This window comes from Acomys minous (assembly GCF_964271855.1).
Source record: "Acomys minous genome assembly, chromosome: 3".
Classification (NCBI taxonomy): Eukaryota; Metazoa; Chordata; class Mammalia; order Rodentia; family Muridae; genus Acomys; species Acomys minous.
This window is the reverse complement of record NC_140485.1, coordinates 125,589,035-125,609,331: the sequence shown is the minus strand read 5'-3', so window position 1 is coordinate 125,609,331 and position 20,297 is coordinate 125,589,035. Positions and strand designations below refer to the sequence as shown.

The following is a 20,297-nucleotide window of genomic DNA, read 5'->3' as shown; positions in this document are numbered from 1 at the left end:
TGGGAAATAAACTACTGGGATACTTGTAGTTTTCACAAAAAATATAGAAGAAAAAGTTTTCTGGAAGTGAGAATGCCAAAACTGCCAGTGGGAATATTTGTTCATGAATAGTACAGATTAATGACCTGTTTCAACAGGACACTGAATGAAAAACAATCATCTCTGAACCAGACATTGTCCCTTTTGCCTCACACGAAGGGAGACACAGGCACCATCACTGATGAGACGTTTTCCTCGAAGGCAAATTTTAGGTTATATTTCTATAACCTGAATTCTTTTCCAGAGATCAGGTCCCACTTTACGTCTCCAGAAAGCATACTCAATTCTCACACTGAGAGCCTTCACTGGAAGATTCTGATTGGGCAGACCCTAAAATATGAAGACTAGAAACCAGTGTTTTGTACCGAGAACAGCAGAGGACCGAATGCTTGGGCGAATTTAGGAAATGTCACCCCTCGGGGTGGACCATGCCAACCCTGCATTAGGACCTGGCTTCTGAAAAGGCAATGGTACAAAACAAAACAAAACACATCACAAAAAGCAAAAGCAAAAACAGAAACAAAAACAGAAAAACAAAGTGCATGGAAATTGCAATAAACCTACACAGAGCTTTCTTCAAAGAGAATCTTTCTTAAAATGTCAGCACAGCAAATATATTTATTAAATTAGTCTATTTATCCATAAGACTTTTAAACTTTCATAAATTTTTTAGGCCATTGCAATAAGCAGGGTCAAAGCTAAGATTTCATATGACAATCATTCAAAAGGGCCTTCTGAAATAAGTTCAAACAGTATCTTCTGAAAAGAAAAATAAGTCTTTGTACATAAGAGGAAAATGATGGTCGTGACTGATTGTCAGGGAGGGTGGTGTTTGTGCTGACTGCAGCAAGTTTTGTCTTCCTACCTAAAGCCCCAGCCAAGCTATCAACCAAGCATGAAGCCAAAGGAAAGGCATTTTCTAATACAAGAACCAAAATATATATATATATATATATATGTGTGTGTGTGTGTGTGTGTGTGTGTGTGTGTGTGTCCCATGAGCCCTTCTCAAGATGCTGCCTGTGTGCTTTGCCAAAATAAAGGAATAGATCCAGGAAGAAGATATAGGGGAGACGACATGGGATCCAGCAACCCAAGACAGTCAGCAGAGGAAGGCAGGAGAAGGAACCCCAGGGCTCAGTGCCAGGAGATCTCAAAGCAACAGCTGGGCATCAAGACGACATGAAATCCACTCCAAACAGAGGTGGCAAACACCTGCTCATAAATCCCGCCCGGAGCAAGCTGGAGGAGAGCCCTACGTGTGTGTCTGAATCTAGAGAGAGGAGGTTTACATAACTGGAGACTGGTGTGGGCACGAGAGCATAGGGCACGAAGATAGAAAACCCCAGGAGGGAAACAACAGCTACCCAGGAGAGTGACCATGAGCAAAGCTCAGCTGTCACTAAGTTTATTATTTTTTTCTAAGCTCTTTGGACTTCTGAGCTAAGAAAAGTACAAATCAGCTTGTTGTTGGGAAGATGATAAAATGGGAGGGCAGAATAGATGCGACTTGAGGCGAAGGTGGGGAAGGTAAAGGGAGTCCCACCTTCAGTTTGCACACTGGGAAGTCAGGAGATGTATGGAATTGACTGATGAAGTAAGTAGCAACGAAAGGACGCTGTTTGGATGCTGGAGGGATGTATACGTGGCACAGTGGAGGCAAGCCACTCCGCTTTTCTTAGCTGCTTCATAAGTACCTTCTCCATTCCTACTGCTCTGGGAATACATGGCCTGGCCATCACAGCTACCTTTTTCCACAGGGAGTATTTACGTCAGGCATGTAGCTAAAAGAACAAGTAGATCCCCGCCCCATAAGAGAGACGATGTCCTTCAGCCTGGGAGCTTACGCTCTGACGTGGAACAAGCAAACAAGAGCAAGGCTGTCTGAGTGTTAAGAGCCACGGGGGAACCTATGGCTGTCAATTGGGAAAGGTGGGCTAGGCTGGAAAGGGATGGTCAGGGAAGATCTCTGAGAAGATTCTGGAACGCGGGTGCTGAACTACTATGGAGACAAGGGGTGAGAGTGACAATGGGAGCTGCGGCTGCAACGGCCCATGGGGAGGACCAACCCAGGCTTTAGTGATAGAAAGGGCAGAGAGGGCAGCACCAGAAGGGAACCCTGGGGCAAGGCCAAGGGAGAGGAGATCAGGCAGAAGGGACGAAGATCATTACAATTGTATGGAGCCTCAGGGGCCAGAGGGGAAAGTCTGAATTTCATTCTAGGTATAACGGCAGTGACATGAAGTATGCAAAAAAAAAAAAAAAAAAAAATCACTCTAGCTGCTGTGCAGCAAATGAATTGCAGAAGAAAGACCTACTGCAGTTATCTGGGCAATAGCAGGCCAGGGCTTGGCAGGTAGCAGTAAAGACAAAATAAAAATTACTGCCTGGGATGCTCTTTGGAGGAGGCCTAAGGAATGGATTCCGAAGGATGATGACTCCTAGGCTTGGCACTATGAGTGACTGGTGTACAATCTAATAAAGTGCTGAAAGTCCAAGGCAGAGCTGGTGTGGAGTACGACATCAAGTCTTTCGTTTGCATATGCTGCCTTTGAGATGTCCAGGAAGTATTCCAGCCGACTTGTCGAGGAAGCAGGGCATTCTACACGTGGTGGAGCAGGAGAGGCCAGACTTTCACATGGGTGACATTCTCTCCCCACTTTTCCAGCTACTCCCCAGGACCAGGCACCTAAGCTTCTCATCCACCTTGCTGGATTACTCTCCCTTGCTGTTTGTCCCTGTGAAACCTGCACAGCACGGGGCAGGCACATGCACCCAGCCTGGAGCAAAACAACACTGTAACAATCTTTCTGACTGAAAAATAAGCTATCTTCAATGGTCTGCGTTGTCTTTATCAGCCCCGCCCCCTCCCCCTTCCCCCCCCCCCAATACCTCTATCAGTTAGGGCTCCAGCACTGAACCTGGGTTGTTTTATCCAGTCCACTAGCTATCCCCTCTCGTCTCTCATTGCCCATTACCTCCCATTACTCTATAGCTTCATTAAGCATCTTGTAGGTGTGGTCTGTGTAGGTTTCTGGCTCCTTCCTATAGCTTAGCATAACGTTTTACAAACAGCCGGTTCAGGAGCCACTGTCTGGATAAAGGGCCACTCTTTTCTCCCTTCTTATATCGCCCCATAAAACAGGCTAGTTCGCAGAGATATTCCACCAAGCAGAGCAGCATAGCTTTCCAGGATACTCCTTTAGCAAAATAGCATTTCAGTTCTCTCTCTCTCTCTCTCTCTCTCTCTCTCTCTCTCTCTCTCTCTCTCTCTCTCTCTCTCTCCCTCTCTCTCTCTCCCTCCCTCCCTCTCTTTGCTCTCTCTCTCTGGCAAACCAAATTTCCTTAGGATTAAAAACTGCAGTCATAGACTTGCCAGGACTACAGGGGGAAAAATTCCAGTCCTTGAAATAAAAATAAATGGAAAGGTGGTTTATAAGTGTAAATGATAACGGGCAGAGCAACATTTTGGTAAGTGATGCCATTTGCATGTTCCCTTTCAGATTACAGGATTTTTTGTTTTTTGTTCCTTCTGCCTCAGATGGGTGGGGGGAAATGGAAGAGAAATGGGTGTGTTTATTTTCTTAAGGCTATTTTTACCTCAATATCACTTTTACATCAGTTGAGTCTTCAGTAAATATTAATCTCTGCCCCCTCCCCCAAGAATAGAAGCCAGCAGTTAGCCTGTTAACATTGGAGGAATCCAAAGAAAGAAAGCATGTCACATTTTTTCCTTCTAGGAAAATTAAAAGGCTCAATCACAGACCCAGCAATGTAAGTTTATCTCCTTTCTTACTGCATTAGGCAAGAAAAAGTTAAAGCTGGACTTGTCTGTTGGTTATTATGTTTTCAGACTACTGAAGATAGCATAAATTCAAACTATAAATATTTATGATGTCACTTCTGGCCAGATCTGATGAGCTACAGCCCAATGTGGAGGAAGTGATGAGCAAATTTCTGATTGTTTTCTATTTTTAAAAGTGAGATGGGAGGGCTGGGGAGATGGCTCAGTGGTTAAGAGCACTGCCTGTTCTTCCAGAGGCCCTGGGTTCCAGACATGGCAGCTCACAACTGTCTGTAACTCCAGTTCCAGAGGATCTGACATCCTCACGCAGACATACATGCAGACAAAACTCTCATGTGCATAACATAAAAATAAATAAATTTTACAATGTGAGAAAGAAATGCCAGGCTTGGTGGCACAGGCCTTTAATCCCAGCATTCAGGAGCCAGAAGCAAGCAGATCTCTGTGTATTCAAAGCCAGCCTGGTCTACAGAGTGAGTTCTAGGACAGCCAAGGCTACACTGACAAACTGTGTCTTGAACACTGCCCGCCCCCAAAGACCTGTGTCCTTTGTTTTCTGAGTGTTTACCCCTTCTCTTACCACCATCATTTTCCATACATGATACTAATATTTCATTTAGTTCTGATTTCCCTTCCGTTTTGCTGATGATAAAACTTGTTTGTATTTTTGTTGTCTTTGCAGATACAAGACTGTATTACAGTTACTTAAAAATTTTTCAAGACCCAATCTTTTTATCACAACCCAGAATAAATCACAGAGATCAACAGCAGAGGAAAGCCTCTGTCAGGAAACCGGAACTCATAAGAAAACAAAGGACTTGATCAGTTTGACTTCATGAAACCTAAGATGGCTCTGTGAAAAATAGTCTACATAGAATTCTACTTCAAAACAGCCATCAACATACTTACAAACAAGTGCACAATGCTGACCAATCACGTTCATACTCAAATCTGGGAAGCCATAAAAACACCCAAAGGCCACAAATGGGTGATTCAGAAGCAAAGAATTTCAAATGCCCAACTTTACTATCAAAATGGGAAGCACTCCTCCACACCCAGGTGTTCACAAAAACTGCCAGAAACCCTTCGTGTAGAACCCTGTGGTCACGCTCGGTGTATAATGTCATCACCACACATGGACACCTAGGCAAAGGCTGAGTTGCTAAGACCCCGCCATGTATTAAGCCTGTAGGCCATCCCACTCAGAGGGAATGACTTCTATTTCTTATTAAGTATACGGGCAAAGGCCCACTTGATAGGCAGCACTGTGAGCAGTCAGAAAAGCAACGCTCAGAGTAAGTGGCTACAGTGAGGTGGCTTCAACAGAAGCAATGTAATGAAGGCTGTCCAAATAAAACATGCACGCAAGTTGTTTACCAAGAGATTCTACTGGCATGCCCAACGTTGTTCATAACGGTGCACGTAAGCAGAACGGACCCCGAAAACACACAGAAGTATAAGCATAGCAGAAAAACACGGGGTTCTTTTAAAGGAGGCTGTTATAAATTTGCATACTAAAATATCATTTGTCCACAGAATTAAAGAAATTAGTATGGACATATTTTCGAGTCCTAGTACGTGAAAAATTGGAAGGACACAGCAGTAAGTAAGACAAGTCTTGTTTGTTTTGCAGAAGATACACATAAAAACAACCGTGGGATGAAAAATCAGTGTGCATGCTGGGCTATAAATAGAGAGCAGGGCGGGGTGGGGGTGGGGGGAGCTAGGAGGAACCTCACGTCATTCTTACACTGAATCATCTTGTTGTGTTGACTTCTGACCATGTGCACATTATTTTCATTGAGGAAATAAACTCCTTCTGTTTTTGCATTCTCTTTCTATTTCTGGTTTACAAAGAATGGATAGAGTGGGAACTTCAACCAAATCTGGAAACTTTGGAAACAGAGGTGGACGCAGCTTCTACCAGCATCTAGCATGGCCCTGCACACATCGATCAGTTGTTCCCTTGTCTCCTAAGAACGGGACGAGACATCCCCTGGCCTTTCTACCTAAAAGGCTGGGGCAGAATTACGAAGAGCAGGTCTATGGTACAACGCAAATGGGGTGAGGTTGAGGAAGATTACGATTAAGACACTACTCTTCCCACAACAGAACCAGACTAAAATAATTCTTGAAGTTAAAAAGAAAAAAAAACCCTAAAATACAATGCACATCTTTCATTCATATAATCACTGGCTTAAAGTCGTCAAACTGTTCATTGAGAATATTATTTGTTGATTAATTTATATACCCAACAAATACTTCCTGTGTTCAGTCTACCATGACCTGTTCTGGGCACAAGGCCACAGAGTACAGGAACCACCCTAATTGAAGGCATGCCTGGTTCGACTCTGCTTAGAAATAAAGAATACAATTCTCAATAAAGCTCTTCAAGCCTAATCTAGTACCACACACACACACACAAAGACTGTATACTATGTCCAAATGAAGGTACCCCAGGAAGGCAAGGTTAGTTTAATATCCCAATATCAACTTAATGCCACATGTTGCATTAACAAAATAAAAAAAAAAATCACACCAAGATCCTAATAGAGAAAAAAAAAAGCTATGGATAAAACCCAATATTATGCTGAAGACACTCACGCTAGGACTAGAAGGAGCTTCCTGGTGCGGGACCTCTGAAGAGTGCTTAACATCTCACATGTAGGTAAAAAGCCCACGCTCCAACTCCTGCACCAGACTAAGCAAAAGGACAGAAAGGCTCTCTTCTTTTATTCCTGTTTGGCACTGGGCAAGAGATTTTCAATTGAAAAGTAAAGAAAAGCATCGTTCAAACAAGAAAGAAAGAAAATGTCTTTCTTCGCCTATGACTTTGGGTCTAGAGCTCATATATATTATGAGCTTAAACATAGAAAAGAATCAAGAGCCTATTAAACCCCATTAGGAGGATAAATCAGCTCAGCAAGGTATAAGATCAATATACAAGGATAAAGTTTTATATTTTTAAATACTAGCAATGGAAGTTAGTTAAATGAAAAAGAATAAACATAATAGCCAGAAAGAAACTAAAGGATAAATTTAACAAAGAAAGAAATGAACATGGATTTTAAATAGAAAAAAAAACAAAACCCAGAGAACTACACAAAGAGAGGCAGGAGAAACAAGCACGTCAATAGAGCCCTTGTGCCATAAGTATGGAGGCTGGAGTCAATCCCCAGGTGCCACATGAGAATATTCTGAAGTGATAGGATCCTAGCGGCAAGGAAAAAGAGACAGGAGGCTTTGGGGGAGCTCAACAGCTAGCCAGCTGGGCTACTTGGCAATCACCAGGCTAGTTAGGTATTTGTCAAAAATACTGAATCAAAAGAAGAAAAGACTGACAGACCTCCTAAAGAAATGAGGCTGTCTTGTGGCCTCCATATATGGACGTGTACATGAACACACATACACACACACACAGGCACACACACACATGCACACATATAAACAGCAGAAGTGATATTTAAACTAGTTAAATAAGTGAAAAGACATTGTTTTCATGGATTAGATTACTGTCCATCTTAAGACGGCAATGTTATGGAGCTTGAGTCACGGGCTCAACATGATGTCCATTAAAATTTTGACTTTTATATAAAAACTGACAAACTGTGAAATTCATGTGCAAATACAAGAGAGATGGAGTAGACAAAAGAATGTTGAAAAGAAATCAAATAAGACTCATACTTCTCAGCTTCAAAATATTGCTACAAAATTACAGTAATACAGTGTATGGTACTAACATAAAAACAGACATTTGGATAGAACCGAGAGTACAGAAATAAACCCTTACTATATAGTCAACTACTTTTCTACTACAGTGCTAAGACACCTCTTTCTCTCTCTCCCCCCTTCTGTCCCCCCTCCGTCCCCTCCCTCTCTATACCCCCCTAATCTCCTGTATTTGGGATAGAACCCTGGGTCAAACATGCTAGGTAAATGTTTTACCACCTAGCTATAGCCCCAGCCGCATAGTTCAAAAGACAAGGGATCATCTTTTGAACAAGTAGTACTGGGACAATTGGATATCCAGAAGCCAGAGAATGAAGCTAAGACTCCACACTGCAACTCACGTAAAAATTAACTCAGAACGTATCACCGACCTAAGGGTAAGAGTGAAAACCACAGAACCCTCTAGAGGAAAACAAAGCCATAAATGTTCTTGGTTTTCACTGGGCAACTTTTGTTTGTTTGTTTGTTTGTTTGTTTTTTAAGACACGACACCACAAACCAAAACCAAAAGAAAAATTAACAGGGCATCATCAAGACTTTTAAAAGAGTGAGCTTCAAATTGTACCGTTCACTTACAGAAGCAGCCTAGAGGGTAGCAGAGAGTTTCTGTCAGTCATGCACATCTTTAGAAAGCAGAGGCAGCAAGTCGATGTCCAGAAGTATGGCTAACACAGAAACGGACAACAGCGAGTGTTGAGCAAGGTTGTGAAGAAACTGGAATGTCATCCACTGCTGAAGGAGATATGCGCAAGAAGCTGCTCTGGAAACCTGCAGCCCCTTCAAAGGTTAACCCTGAGATGACACAGTAATTCTTTCCACCTATAGACTTAAGGGAAATAAAAACATATCTCCACCAACTTCTACACGAAGTTCAAGCAGTGGTAGTCCCAGTAGCCATCTAAGTAGAAATAACCACGATGAAAGAATAACGTCACCATTTAGCAATAAGATGAGACGAAATACCGACATATTCTACAACTCAGTCGACCCTTGAAAACATTACAGCAACTCCAACGAGCCAGTCATTAAAATCAAAAACAAAAATAAAACAAAAAAAGCAAAGGCAAAAGCAACACACACACACACACACACACACACACACACACACACACACATACGGTTCAATTCACATGACACACTCCAGATAAGCAAATCAATAGAGAGGTAAAGTAGATTCGTGTTTATTAGCCGGGGAGAGAATTAGTGAATGGGGATTAATGGTTATGCAAGTCCTAAACTAGAAACAATAAACTACACTTTCGATGGAAAAGTGTTATGGCTTGTGGATTATATGTCAATGAAACTATTTGTATAATTCCCTATTCTCAGAAATAGCTATTAGCCGACCTCTGGGTCCCTGAATGCTAAATGTAGCCCAGAGCTGTCCACCTCAGGAGAGCCTGAAGTCAAAAAGAGGGAGGGGCAAACTGATTTATGGTGACAATGTGAATTCTTACAAAACCTCAAACCATGAGGTAAGTATGAACTCTGGGACCTCGTGCTAGAGATTCCTCAGACTTCCCCAGATTTTGCCCCTCTAAGCATTTATGATAAGGTTCAACTTAGGCACCCTAATCTCGGGGGACCACAACGGACTTACGCCACTGACGGCTGAGGCCAAACCTCACCTGGAAAGCCAGGGAAGCAGCTGAGAAGGAGTGAAGAGCACAGGGCTCATCATTCTCCAGTCATGGAGTGGGCGAAACCTTCTTGCATTTAGTTGTTGCTTTGTTCGCTGTCACTTAGAATGTACTGGTGAAACAATCGGGAAACGGAATTCCGCTAACACAGATCCTAAGTGGATACCACAAGAAAACTACTTCACTTTCACAACACAACCACTACCATTCCTCAACTGACAAGTCACAACGGAAAAAAAAAAAAAAGCTCCATTCATGAAGTATGGGGTTAGTCATTTCAGTGGCACAAAGTTGTGTGAATCTGAACCAAGAACCCACAATTTAAATATAATCTGCTTGGTGAGAGAGTTCTCTAAAATATCTTTCAAGACCAAGTGTAATTTCTTTAAAAAAATTTAAACGGATTGTCTATCTTTTCCATATCACTGCTCCCATCATAGGTGTTAACTTAGATTTTTTTTCCCTTCCCCCGCCCCCTTACACTAGAAACGGCCACATTTCTAGGATTTTGGTTGCTTCTTAAACTTCACTTAAGAACTATTCCTTGTAAAGGCAAACTTTACCTCTTCATAATTCGCTCTAGTCATAGTTTGTGGCAAAAGAGCTAAAAATCTTACAAGGACACTGGGTGCACTGGAACAATGATTTAATTCTATCTTTGCCAGTGAAGGAACAACCAACCAAACAAAAAGTCTTGCTTTAATTGAAGACTCACACTATAAAAGAGACAAAGAAAGCCAGTCTTACTTGTAACAAATAGTCTTATAATGAAGACTCTAATCAGCATGCCCCATCAACCGCCCCCCACCCCCCAAAGAAAGCACTCAGAAGCCATCTTTTGATGTCCAGGGCACTGTGGCCATACCATTATCAGCAAGGGAGAACATAAACTGTCTTGAATCCGACTTTCTCTCCCTTGCAGAGGGTTCACTATTTAGGGCCGTTAGCCCTAAGCCTCAGCAATGTTTATGATATTTCAGGGAACGAAGCCGTGGGGAGGGCGTGCGACTCCAAGCTCCATCTACTCAAACATCCTGGAATGCTTTATAAACCTTCCTCTGCGCCTTGTCACTTCCTTTTTGTGAGATCCTGTTGATGTCTTTAAAGACTAAGAGTCCACCAGACCTATGTTCAACTAGTCTCTGCGAGGTCATGTTTTAAAAATCATTGAGAAAAAAAATCTCAAAATACTACTTTGAAAGTTTATTTCATTATCTAATCACATGATGTGTTGCCAAATAATTGTTTGTCCCTATACATGGGGACAATGCCTGCCTGCTTACCTTCCTTCTGTTTTTGTTTTTGTTTTTTGTTTTGTTTTGTTTTGTTTTGTTTTAAGAAAACCCCAAAAGAAGCATGGTACTGTAACTCAGAAACTTTACACACATTTTTATAAAACAAACTTTCCCCCTCAAGATACAAGCTTTCCTAAACGTTATGGCTTATGTGTATAATATAAACAAAACACGTATCATCTGAACCAACTACACATTTTGGGGGTAGTTATTAAATATTCAGCGTCCTGCCAGGAAAGGGGAAAGCTAGCCGCACTTCTGCTCCGAATAACAAACCATAAATCAGTTGACAAGCTTGAAAGAATTCCGTTCTAGTCTGTTCTAAAGCCAAGCCTAAGGAAAGGGGGAGCCCGCGGGAATGTTTCTCCTGCTCTCGAAGTTTCGCCTTTTCAAAACAGACTCGTGCGCAAATGGCGCTTCTCGGAACTTTCTGGCTCTCGAGTCATTTGGAGAAAAACCAAAGCCCGGGGCACGCGCGCGGAGCTGGGGCCTGCGCCTGGGACCTGGGCAATGAAGGCGCCGGCCTGGCCCGGGACTCACCGCTGCCGGGCTGCGGGGACAGCGCGGACACCGAGGTCTGGCCCATGGCGGGTGACCGCCCCGCCGCGCCTCCGCCTCACCGGGCCGCTCCGCTCCTGCGCGCGCCCGTCCGCTCGCCGCCGGCCTCCCGCGCGCTCATCTCGGCCCTCGCCCGCCAGTCCCGCACCTTCTCCCCGTGCGCGGGTCGCCCAGCCCTGGCAGCGGCCGATCCAGCCCAGCGGATGCCTGTCATTCCTCTATGCAGATTAGCTGGGGTCAGGGGTCACCGGGAGAAAAGAGGGGGGCAAGGGCGACCGGGAGCAGAGGAGAGGGAAAAGCAGAGCACGGGGATGAAGGTGTATGTGTGTATGGGGGGGTGCTTGGGGGAGGGGGTGTTGGTCCAGCTGCACCCCCGGGGCTGGGTGCCCACACCCCCCCTGGGGCAGTAAGGCTATCAGAATACTCCCTTTAATTGTCTAGGTTCAATGTCAAAGGATCCCTCTATGTCTGAGAAAAAAGTCATTAAAGTACTTAGTCACTAGCACTTAGTTTAGGAAAGTTTGTTTCTTTAAAGTTAGTTCCTTCCTTATATTGTTTGCAGCATTGCAGCCCTGTTAGATAGGCCATTGCGTAGTGTTTTCCTCTCTTTAACGATTACCTTCCTTTCAGCAAACGCAATTTAAAAAAAAAAAAAAAAAAAAAAGAATAGCTTCAGGTTGGACAGCACAAGTCAGTGATGTCCACAGTGATCTATGTGTGAAGTCAACTGAGCATATACACTTGACTTAACCACATAAAACTCCATACCTCAAAAGACTTAATGTAAAGTAAGGTATTTAAATTATTCAAAAGGTAGACACAACCATAACAACAGAAGCAACACAGGCGACAAACTATTATGTCCCCAAAGCTGAATTAACACCTTCATAATATGCTAATAAGTCTCAAGTTCCCATAAGTGAATTGTGAATACAGATAAAAGCTTTGTCATTACAGCTGATATGTAGCAAGATGAGTGATCTAGACTCAGTACATACACATGTGTGTATATATATGTGTGTACGTGTGTGAATATGTGTATACACACAAACACATACACAGTACATTCAACAGAAGGGTGGTGACATGAATTGTTGTTATGCGCTATATACTATGACTTGTGCATACCTTTCTGAATCTATACATTTCATCAAAAAGCACAATATATTCATTCACGGTGCTTATGCCATCTTTCATTTTATAATTTATCCTAAACAATTTTGAACTAAACGTTCAAATATGGACCTTATAGGATATCTGTTTTAATATTTTAATTATAAAAATCACATTTCTTTAATGTGTATATGATCAAACTCAGTAGGAGCTTGTTTTGGTTCTTTTGAAAGACACTTGCTTATCTGTTTCATCATAGTTAAGTAAGCGGCCCCTTTCTATTGGTGGGACATTCTTCTCCTTAAAAAGCTGTTAAGCAACCATGACTATTTGGGGGAGAGTGATGGGAGTTGAGCCCGGGGGCTGTTTGCATGCCAGACAGGCCCACTGCTACTGAGGTATGCACCAAACCCAAGAAATACCAATTTTAAAAATGAAACTGACTTGCCAAAGCATGCGATCTAATTAGGACAATAACATCAACACTGCCTACCCTCGTGGAGTATTGTGAGGCTACATCCCACTTGGGAACTCAGCAGTGAAAGAAAACGATGATATTTCTGGTTCTTTCCTTTCTTTTGCTTTAAGCTGCCTTAAAAAGCAAAGAAGCAAAGTGTTTGTGGAAGTTAGGAGGGGAGGTATGTTACTACTGTGCTCCTGGCAGCGCTTTGCTGATAAAGGAAGTCATTGTTCATGGGAAACACAGTAAATCCTGCCCGCTGAAAGTTCATAATAGAAGCTTTTAAAGATGATAAGCTGTAATACAGTGATTTTTTTTTTTTTGCTATCACTATTTCTTCTCTTTGAGAAACAATATTGAAGTTTTTTTTTCTTCTACAAAGTTTTATTCCAAGCATTGTGGGGGAAGAAGTGCTCTATGGTTCTAGCTTTTTTGTTTTTGTTTTTGTTTTGTTTTGTGTTTTTGTCTTAAAACAACCATATTTACCTGTTCAAGACCTTTCCTGATTCAATGGTTGATCTACTGCTCGACCTTATCTGGAATTGCAATAAACAGTCATCAGGTTACACACGTTTCCCCAAAGCTCTTCCAGTCCCATTCCATTCCTCTGGAAGCACATCAGCCAAACTTCAGCAAGCGTGCCGCAAGGTTCCTTTATATGGGTAGGAAGGACATCCTGCTTCCAGAATTTCTGCTGGGGCCCAGTGTTTGAAGACCCTTTTATCATAGCTGAGAACTTACACCAATTCACACAGAGAAAGTCTACAGTAACCCCCAAGCCGCCTTTTTGAGACCAAAACATAAAGAATAGAAAGTGAAATAAAACAAGAATATTTTGAAGCTTGACATGGTGGCTCACACTTGAAATCCCAGCACTTGAAAGGCTAAGGTAGGAGGATTACCATGAGTTTCCAGGCCTGCCTGTGCTACACAGTAAGTCCCAGGTCAGCTGGAGATACACGTAAGATACTGTGTCAAGAACAAAACAAAAGTATTTTGACATAATGTCCTTCCCAGATGCCTCATTGGTGCCTTACTGTACTCAGACAAACAGTTCTGGGAGTTGCTCTCGAGGGCTTACAGTGGATGCTAGGAACATTTAATGTCACCCGAAAAACAGGCATTTCTCTGTTAGGCTATTCTTTCCAAGGACTCTGAAAATGCTAGAAATGATGAGCGCCTATCTGAGCACCAACTTCCTCAGCATTGGCTCCCTTGGCTCTAGCCCTCATTCTGGATTTCTCAGCATGGAGGGAGGGAGAGAGGGAGGGAGAGAGCGAGGGAGAGAGGGAGGGAGGGAGGGAGGAGGGAGGGACACAATATCCATTCATGAACCTGCAAAACTGATGTCACCTGGCTTGCAAAGTTCCTTGCAATGGAACACGTTGACTCCGAATCAGAAGGTGCTACCTTCAGCACACCAGCACTTCTGTCTCGGACCACATAGTGTCATTAAATCATCCCATGACTGGATTTGAGGAGCTGTTTATATTAAACCCTCCTAAAAATAGAAGAATAGCGTTTACTGATCTTTTTTTTTCCCCCACTGCATAGTCTAGTTTCAACCCTTGAAAGAGCTGTGATTTATTCATTTACTTCCAGGAAGAAATGAAATTGAGGGGATTTACTTAGAATTTCCCTTGAGGGACAGTGTGCTTTTAGGAGCAAGCACTTGTACTTAGGAGGTTTTCAAACACTTTACTCCGCCACTCAGCTTTCCCTGACTTTTCTGATGTGGGCATTATTAAAGCCAGCCATCTGGGGTATCCAAAGTGACAACTGCACTTGTCATGGATGGAAGGCACTATGGTAAATTAAAGCGGACATCAACCTAACGTTTATGAACCGAGACTATGACAAAGTCTCTGCCTAGGAGGTCAGGGTACAAAACGCAGAGATACAGTTTGGTGACTGGAGGAGTTTTAAGCGCAGAGAAGGAAGAACCTAGACACCATGAATCCTTATCCCGGGTCTCTGTCTCCCTCAGATCTGTCAGAGCCACTGAGTAGCCACTGTGCAACTTGAAGGTGGGGTCTCATAGTGGAGAGGGGAGTTAAATTGCCCCCCAGCCTCTACTCTCCCCGCCAAAAAAGATTAGATGGGCAGTGAGCATCACAGAGGTCCAGGAAACAACCATGTTCATGTTCACAAAGAGTATTAACATACATCCTTATTTTGGACCTAGCTGTGAAAAATGTAACAAGTTAGTGACATTTCCTTGGCTAATGGGAACTGTAGCTTGTGGCAAACCCTTCCCTAAGGAGAAGGCAAGGATTTAAATGTATTAACTTTCTAAGAAGAATTTTTTTTAATTATCTGTTTTAGATTTCAATACAATGTTGTTTTAAAAAGGCATGGGAAACAGAAAGATTTTCTGAAAGGATCATTTTAGCTCATTATTTTCTATGTACTTTCCATGTTGGGATTGACTAAAAAGTAGTGACCTGTCTCTCTTCCCCTCCGCTGTAAGTCACTAGAGCACACCTTTTCATCTTTAAGTGGTAAAAATGCTTTCATAAGGATTTTCTAATGATGTGATAAAGGAGTATGTGGAGCCCAGAAACTAAAAATCTAACAAGCAAACATCTTCAAGCTTTCAAGTGAATTTATTTTACTAGACCACATTCCAGTTCTCTTTCTTATGTTTTGTTTTTACAACTTCCTATTTCTTTCATACTTCTGCTACATTCTGCAAGAGGCAGCCACCTTAGGAAGCTGTGGCCACGAAAAGACCAACGGAAGGCTTTCTGGGTTTTATACTTTGGGTATAAGTTCTGGAAATACAATCAGTGCTCACATCTTAAAAAGTTACTCTGTAGAGATTACTGGTGACTTGTACTCTTTTGTTTTATTTCATTTACAATCCTGAGAGAACACAAGTGTTAACACAACACATAGCTTACCAGACAAAAAGAGAATTCTGGGTAAGACTCATCAGTTTGGACTTTTACTTACATTAAGCCTTGGGGGAGGGGGGAGGAAAAAGAAGTGATCGCATTGCACAAATGCTAGGCAGAGCAGGAAGTCAACCTGTAAGGTGAGTTTTTCTCTCCTATTGTTCTCATACTTTCTTATGATTTATTTCCTGAGCCTCCCCACTTCTGTTCTCTCAAGCTAACAGGATTAACAAAATACCTTGCCTCGGCCCCTCTGGAGAGGTGGCTGTGTGCTTACCTACTGACTGAGCCATTATTGAAAGATTTAACAGAAAAATAGAGCTCACAGGGGGGACTGGAATTTCTTTTTTCCAAATTCTCTGCCTGTACCCTGGAAGGAGAAGCACCTATAGGTTACTCTACCTCAGTTTTGATGCAAAACGGAGAATGAATCAATAGCATTTGAGACTTCTTCAACTGCTATAAAATTCAAAATCTTTAAATCACTATAGAAAGTGATCTTTAAAATGTCCTTAATAATTACTGTTTGGCTTACAGAAAATAAAAGTTTGATGTAAAATCCAACCATTGTTTTAGTAAGTACCATATACGTTCCCAGACCCTAAGAAGGTGTTTGGGACAATGAACATTTAATAACTGTAGGATAAGCACTTAGGTTTTATCCTTAATACCAACAACATCATATAGATAAAAACCTCACCAGGTGGTAGTGGTGCAGGCCTTTAATCCCAGCGCTTGGGAGTCAGAGGCAGGTGGATCACTGTGAGTTCAAGGCCAGCCTGGTCTACAAAGTGAGTCCAGGACAGTCAAGACTACACAGAGAAACCATGTCTTGAAAAACCAAACCAAACCAAACAAACAAACAAAAACCTCATCTGTATATGGACATATATATCTTCCTTAGGGTTTCTATTGCTGTGAGGAAACACCATGACCAAAATGAAAACTGGGGAGAAAAGGGTTTATCTGACTTACACTTTTTTTTAAATTTAATTTTATTAATTTATTCAGATTACAACTAAATTGTTATCCCATCACTTGTACCCTCCCATTCCTCTCTCACTCCCGCTTTCACCCTATTCCCCTCCCCTAAGTCTATGATCGAGGGGGACCTCCTCCCCCACTAAATGGTCATAGGCTATCAAGTCTCATCTTGGTAGCCTGTTTATTCTTTCTTTGAGTACACTTTCATGTATATCACTGCACATCACTGAAAGAAGTCAGAACAGGAACTCAAACAGGACAGGAATCTGGATGCAGGAGCTGACAGCAGAGAGCATGGAGGGATACAGCTTACTGGCTTGCTCATCATGGCTTCCTCAGTCTGCTTTCTCATAGAACCCAGGGCCTCCTGGCTAGGGATAACACCTCCCAAAATAGGCTCGGCCATCCCCCATCTTTTGGAGGTATTTTCTCAATAATGTTCCCTCCTTTCAGACAACTCTAGCCTGTGTCAGATTGACGTAGAACGATCCAGCACAAAATGCATGGTTCGTTAATAGTGTGCTGAAGATAGCAAGGCTGTTGCCGACTGCGTCTCTGTCCTTCTGTAGACTGCCTGAATGAACAGTCATGTTTTTAGTGAGCTAGTGACGACTGAGTGCCTCCTGTGAACAAGGCCTTTTATGCAGGGGCTTGAGGACAAGTGGGATCGAACCTGTCCCCTGGGAAAGGGGATGTAGCATCCACTATAAAAGTGAGTACCACGACAGACATCTGTTCTTCCAGCTGTTAAGAACACACAGCCCAGACAATTGAACATAGCTTCTCAGTCCACATATTTCCCACACAGACTCGGCGGTTCAGAAAAGATTCCTCCCTCAAGACTAAAGTGCTTCTCAAACTAAAGAAAAATTAAATGAATGGAATAAATTGAATGAAATTAGTTCATACTATGCAATCAGAATGAACTATTTTCATTTGCTTGTATGCTGCAGCTTTTAGAGGAATAAGTTACCAATCCTAAAATGCATCCCTGCCTTTCAAGTAAACAGTTTTGTGGGTTCTGGTAAGTAAGTAGTGGCACCATCACCACAAGCAAGTCCCATCATACTTTCTGCAGTTCGTCCCTGTCCCACACTACACTTGTCCCATCTCTAGTATCAGGTAGCAACTGGCCTGGTATCTATCTGTGATGTTCAGTCTTGATTGTCAAGTAGACTAAATAGAGGAGTTCCTAGGAGGTCTGCAGAGCACACTCGTGGGCATTCCTGTGAGGGCATTTCTGACTGAGAGGGCACAGCTCATTCTGACTGTGGGGACTATTCCATTTTGGCTGAGGCCAGGGTGGAATAAAGGGGAGAAAAGAGAAAGATAATCAACACAGATATATATGTTCTCTCTCTCTCTCTCTCTCTCTCTCTCTCTCTCTCTCTCTCTCTCCCTCCCTCCCTCTCTCTCTCTCTCTCTCTCTCTCTCTCTCTCTCCAAAATATGATGTTTTTGCATGATCACACTCATGCTGTGATAATGGACTGATACCATCCTCTCTTTCATCTTTTCCCAATCAGGTGTTTATTCAGTCACCATCAAGCTAGCATACCACCATCCTTATAGACTTATTTTTTTGAAATTTCAAATAAATGGAATTATATAGGTGCAGGGATTTTTTTATAGTTTAGTTCTATTATGTAATTCTTTAAAATTATGCACAGTGTCCTATGTATTCATATCTTTGTCCCTTTTGTGCTGAGTGTCATCCATTATGTACCTAAATCAGTTTGTTTATTCATTCCTAAGTTAGCATCATTTGGCTTGAAGCTGCATTTCATTATGTTTCTGTAATTTGAAAATGCAATAGATAATTGAATATTATACTACAGTATATTATATTTATTCATTCATTATCTATATGTGATATATATGCTTTGGATGATCTATATGTATATATTTCCAAGGTACTTAGAATATATATATATATATATATATATATATATATATATATAACTAAAGTACTAGTTATAAAGAACAGAGACTAAAATAAAGGAGATACTATATGTAACACACACACACATATACAAATACTCATAGAGCTTCTGTTCTAAGTAAAAGACAAAATATGAGCAGTGAACATACTAAGTCAGTACATTTATAAAAATCCAGAAAGTGAAAAGTGTTGCAAAGCAGAGAAGGGTTTGGGAGAGCCTGGGGTGGACTTACATTAGCCCTCTCTAAGAAGATGATGCTTACATAAAAACCTGAAGGAGGGAAACAGTCAGCTAAATGACAATCTGGGGAAAGAGTGCTCCAAGAATAAAAAACAGTTAACATAAAGTCCATATAGGAACGAGGTGTGTGTTTTCAGGAGCATAAGGAGACCAGTGAGTTCCAGCAGAGTGGTACCTGAGGAGAATGGATTTGTCCACCACTTCAGGCCTTGTATTTGGCCAGGAAGATTGTGGCTTTTTACTACCACCATTAGGACAGGTACATGATGACACTTATACAGGCAAGGACATGTTCTGCCTTTTAGTTTAAGATCATGGTCATGGTGGTTTCTGATAAGACTAGTTGCGTTCTGGGCAGCAAGGCAGTAGATGTCACGGTGGCTTCCAAATAAACAATGGAGGAGACAAGAAAGACTAGGAAAAGATCCTAGGCCATGAATGGCGGCGTCTGAGAACAGCTGGGGCAGTGGAAATCTGAGATGTTCCTCAACTCTGATAGGTTTGAATCTTGATGGATTAAGTGGGCAGAGAGAATTAAGGCCTTCACTGACTTCCTTCCATTGGGAGGATCGAGCTATCATTGTAATTAAGACTAGAACGGGAAGTGAGTGGCATGGGTTGGAAGTGGAAATATAGAACATGAATTTCGAGATGTTTATCTGAGTGGGAAATGAAAGCAAATAGTGTTTAAACCAATAGGAAAAAGAAAATCAGTCTACATACACACAAATTCTATTTAAATTGAATGTGAAGAATAAAGGGAAAAATTTAAATAGTATATAGAAAACACAGTTGCCACTTTAAGGAATCATAATGAATCTAGAAGTCAGTAGAAATATATCTACTTTCAGTACTATAGAAAAATAAGTATTAACAGAATTCTATATCCAGGTAAACAGTCATTTTTAAATAAGGGCTGCCTGAGCTCTACATGAAACCTGTAGCCATCTAAAAATTTCTACCTGTCCCTAGATATAAAGATATATAAAATAGGTTTATAAATTATTGTAATAAAAGTTATAGGGAACTTTATTTTAAAACAATTATTTGGTACATACACAATTTTAGCACCTACTAAAGAAAAAGAAAATTGGCACATGAATGACATAGTCATACTTGTGTTTTTACAAAAAGAATTGAATCTTGGATGAATATAATATTATAGGACACAGTGCATCTATAACAGCTTTCCGAGTTGATCTGTTGACTTTTATAACTCTCTAGGCTCAGATTGCTACTTTGAATAAATACATAGGACAAAACAGCACAGGACTATTTAGGGCTAGTTCAGAAATTGTTGGAAATTCTGTCCTAACCACAAGCCAAAATTCATTGAGTTTTTTAAAAAGATATATTATTTTATTAATTACATCTCAATGGTTATCCCATCCCTTGTCTCCTCCCATTCTTCCCTCCCTCCCATTTTCCCCTTATTCCCCTCCCCTATGACAGCTCCTGAGGGGGATTTCCTTCCCCTGTAGAGTTTTTTTTAAATGAAACTCAAATCTATAACTTGAACAGTAATTTTAAATATATAATGTTCCAATGCAATACGATCCAAAGATACACTAGTTTGATACTTCCAAGGAGAAGAA

The 20,297-nt window shown here is 41.6% G+C and overlaps 1 protein-coding gene across 9 annotated transcripts in view; it reads right to left on the bottom strand.

Moving 5' to 3' along the window:
* The window catches only part of PHACTR2 (phosphatase and actin regulator 2), a gene marked incomplete at its 3' end in the record, with an annotated part of 267,951 nt that overhangs the window by 108,941 nt on the left and 138,713 nt on the right, over positions 1-20,297 (bottom strand). For 2 of the 9 annotated variants that reach the window (XM_084777044.1, XM_084777045.1), the window contains exon 1: positions 11,049-11,281. The exons of 6 other annotated variants lie outside the window; for them this stretch is intronic. In XM_084777044.1, the coding sequence (XP_084633170.1) occupies positions 11,049-11,094 (46 nt within the window). In that variant the 5' untranslated portion in view covers positions 11,095-11,281. Of the gene's footprint in view, positions 1-11,048; positions 11,287-20,297 lie in introns of those variants that run through there. One more of the 9 variants, XM_084777048.1, reaches the window with a different exon arrangement.